Source organism: Haliaeetus leucocephalus, unplaced genomic scaffold, assembly GCF_000737465.1.
Source record: "Haliaeetus leucocephalus isolate CR32 unplaced genomic scaffold, Haliaeetus_leucocephalus-4.0 Scaffold687, whole genome shotgun sequence".
NCBI lineage: Eukaryota > Metazoa > Chordata > Aves > Accipitriformes > Accipitridae > Haliaeetus > Haliaeetus leucocephalus.
Window position 1 is genome coordinate 4,839,203 of NW_010973123.1, and position 4,275 is coordinate 4,843,477.

Genomic DNA, 4,275 nt, shown 5'->3' on the forward strand with positions numbered 1-4,275 from the left:
CTTAAAAAAATTGTTAGTGATGAAAAGCAGGCATTTTATCTGCCATGGAACAATTTTTAGCCATGCCTATAAGCTATAAAATCCTGTTAGGGGTTCATTATTAATCCAGATGGATTTGGGCCCTTGTTCTGTGATTTGATAGTAAATCATTTAAGGTAAAGTTACGATTTGTTCAGTAAGAAAGATAAATCACAGCTTCTCTCTTGAGATTACATCAATGTGTTAGTCAAAGCATGATAATGGTGGTGAATCAATTAGGAAGGGGAAAATTAACGGCACTGTTGTGTACTATGTTACTATGCATTAGTGGAGTAAAATACAAAGTTTTTAAGAGCTGTGATTTTCCATATATTTGAAGTCTTCATTGTAATTCATACTGGCAGGACATATGAAGATAAAAATAGGAAAACTGCTGACAAATTAAAAAAAAACAGTATTATACCGTATGATATTTTAAAGGGGTGCTTTTCATAGTTCTGGTATGATGTTTACAGTACTCTTAACACTGAGAGTGATTAATTATCTGAATTGAGTAACAGCTATCTCATGAGAATGCACAATATTTATTAACTCATAAACCACCTTGATTTTATTGTGTTCTTTTAGATTAAAAATCCCTTGAGATTCATTTTAAGAGACAAAGGTTTTAACTGACAAACTTATATGGGCATAGAAGGCTGTAGCACTAAAACATGCTCTAGCAATAGCATGAAGATCAGAGGTGTGGTTTTTTTCTACTGCACATGCAATACTTCCCATGAAACATCTTCAGAAAAAGAAATGTCTCACGAGTTCTAATTGCTGATCCTTCCGTGAAAGACATATGGTTATGTGTTTTTTCTGAAAGGTGCTGTTCTTGACTCTCTCGCACACACACATAATCAGAAATTGTCATTCAGAAAGTAGCATTTTAATGTGTGGTAGTAGTTCTTTATATTTGGGAGAAGAGGTCAATGCACACAGATAGGAATGTTGAACACTTATAATGAAACGTGATGCAGTTGTACTTCTTTAAAAATTGAAGATGTGGCATACATTTTGATAATGGAATAATGGAGACTCCCTACCCCTACTATCATCTCTGTTCAAGACCATTAGGATTCAGAATATTAAGAGCAGAGCAACTGGGCGTAACAGCCTACGTTCAACATCTGTCATGCTGGAGTCCATTAGTGTTCAATTGCATCCTATTGTTTTTGGATTATTCAACCTCATTTCATTGTCATTGCTTCTGCTAGGGATTAATCAGCTGTTTACAACTACACCAACTTTTGGAGTCGTAATGAAAACAATTGAGCTATAGTTCTAAATAAATATACAGTATTCAGTCTCTAATGAAAAAAGTTACTGATTTATGAATGCTGGTAACAATTTAATTAAGTTTGAAATCAATACAGATAATAAAACATTGTGTGGCAGGTTTTTTTTTGCCTTTTGTGTATCATAACTCAATCGTATGATATTTCCCTTGTAAGTAAATGGCTTTAATAATACAAGTACAGTAAAAGAAACATGTTTCGATTATGGGGTGTGGGTGTATGTATAGTGACTTTTCTGTCATTACAATTGGTAGCAGAAATGATCCCTTACTGCCAGCAAGCAGATTTCTTTTTTCACATCCTCTTTTATTCTCTTTACTTATTTAGGGATATTACTAAAAAGACACTTTTTTTTTTAATTAACATAAAATACACTTATATACTTCAGTATGGTGTATTAAAAAGGGTAGTTTTCAGACAATTTGTATGTTACATGCTTTTGTGTATGTCTATATCACAACCTACCTAAATATTTTTACAATAATTATTAGATAAATCCATAGCTACATTTTAACTATTTAAATATATATAAATCATTTTAATGACATTGGATTTGCTGACAGGCAAATACATAATCCCCATTTTTCTCAAGATACTACTCTCTCTGCAATGTTGTGTACTGTGTACAATATTAAAATTGTGAGTGCTGAAGGCTTTCTAATAATTTGAGTCTACTTACTTTGGTACCATATAGTGCAAAACAGTAGTTTCCTTGGCCATATACCATTAAGCTAGTTCTCCTTGGTTTCATTAGAACAGTTATTTCTTCTACCCTTAATACTATCTAACCTGAATTTTCACGTGTTTTAATATACAAATACTACAATGCACAGAGTTGTTTTTTTTTTCCTGAGTTGCAACAGATTATCCATTGAAAGGATCTTTTGCTTAACTGCCCAGAGTCTTGTGGGGCCAGCCAGACACTACTCCAGATGGCAAGTTGTTAGGGCTGGACAGAATGGCTTTGGAAGACTTCTCAACAGATGAAGGCTGTAATGTTCGGATTTTACTGTTTGGGGTTTTTTTTTCCCCCCGTGTAGTTCCCAGGGTGGGAAGGTACTGGGATGGAAGCAGAGTGCCGCCCGCCCACCTGCTACCACCTGTTTAGCTTTTGCAGTTTCTATAAAGCCTCATCTTGTCTGCAAGACAGAATCATTGCTTGCCGGCAGGAGTCAAGAAAGGAGAGATTTCTGTTACGAAGTTACGTCTTCAGATCACAACAGTTCATCATTTCGAAATACTCTCCTAAACTGAATCAGAACTTCTTTCATTTGAAATGGTCATTTGGAATTGATGTGTCTTTAATCCATTAAGATCCTTTCTGGGTTAAATGGACCATTTTCTTCAGTAACATACATTTTGGGAATGGAGATTTCATTTTTTCTATCTCTTTGAGTTTAAAGAAATGAAAAGAATGAAAGCATAAGACATTAAAACCTCTTTATTCTTTCTTTAAACAATAAGAAGCAATTTTCAGAAGAACCAGAACACCTTTTATTTTACTATTTTAATTTTTTTTTAGATGCTAAGAAAAATATCCCATCATTGGTATCTGGAAACAGATTCAAGAGGTACGCAGGCTACTCACATGAGTGCTTTCCCTATCACTTTTTAGATACCTAATTTTTAAAAAGTAATCTTTGTGTGTGTGAATCTGAAGCTGCATCAAATATGAAAACCTGTAAATCCAGTCACTTGGATTCGGGCGTAGAACCAGACATCCAGTGCAGAAGTGGACCAGGCTGTGTTGTGAAGTGCAATTCAGAAAGGATGGAGAATGCTGCAAAGAGAAGACTGGCTGCCAATGCCAGGGAGAGAAGACGGATGCAAGGACTGAACACAGCCTTTGATCGTTTGAGAAAGGTGGTTCCACAGTGGGGTCAAGATAAGAAGCTGTCCAAGTATGAGACCCTTCAGATGGCTTTGAGTTATATCATGGCTCTCACTAGAATACTTGCCGAAGCAGAAAGATACAGTACTGAAAGAGAATGGATTAGCCTTCACTGTGAACACTTCCATCCGGAGAGCTACCACCATTACACAGGACAAAAAATGGCAACGGACAGTGATCCTTACGCACAGCGAATATTCAGCTATCACCCTGAACACTTTCAAATAGCTAATTAGAACTTTTTACGAACTAAGAATATGCAGCAGGCCAGATGTGTAATTTAATAATTAGCAAGAGTTAATCTGCTTCAATAAGGTAATATTGGCGTTATAATAGCTCATTCTCGTTTGCATCTTATACTAATTTGACAAAATAAATTTGCTTTAAGAACTTTAAATCAAAATGCATTTAAGAAGATTGAATTTATTTAATGCTGGTGGAAAGCATACTTTTAATTTGAAATCTTTCTGACAATTGGTTCCTAGTTCATCTAGTTAATTTGATTATTTTATTAAATAAGTTTTTGATGTTTTTTTTTCACTGTGATGAATCATGACAGTATTTTCTACAGATCATGGGCCAAATTGACCCGTGGTGTAACTGTCTGGAATAACACCAGAAATGAACTTCATTCCATGTTTTTATTTTTATGTCAGCTTTGCAGTTATTCTTTGGTTTGTTTTCACATAAATGGCTCCCATGGAAAAAGTTTTATAATGTATTGGAGTTCTAGTCCTCAGAGAACTAACTTTCTTAAACTTTGTAAGTTTGACGTATGGGTTCCAAGGTTGTGTAGGTTTGCTTTAATCCAATTTATGGTGTCTCTTGTATGCTCAAAAAAGAGCTAGTTTCAAGTCACGGAAAGAATGTTTTTATTTTCAATGGCTGTAAAAGCACGTGTGATTATATACCATAAATGAGAATGCTAGCGTGAAAATAATCTAAGCTTCTAGATTTTTGTAGACTTTAAATGTTTGCATTTTAGTTTTTAATTTTATGTTATCTGGAAACAATAACAGATTTTGTAAATCATAAATAAAGTGTTTTCTATGATATGTCCTCACC

General features: G+C 34.5%; 1 protein-coding gene across 1 annotated transcript; it reads left to right on the plus strand.

The window, feature by feature from the left end:
* Positions 1–2,962: 2,962 nt before the first annotated feature.
* ATOH7 (atonal homolog 7 (Drosophila)) lies at positions 2,963–3,457 on the plus strand. Its single transcript, XM_010579976.1, has one exon. It carries the CDS (start codon positions 2,991–2,993, stop codon positions 3,444–3,446), a length of 456 nt encoding a protein of 151 aa, XP_010578278.1. The 5' UTR covers positions 2,963–2,990; the 3' UTR covers positions 3,447–3,457.
* Positions 3,458–4,275: the final 818 nt, after the last annotated feature.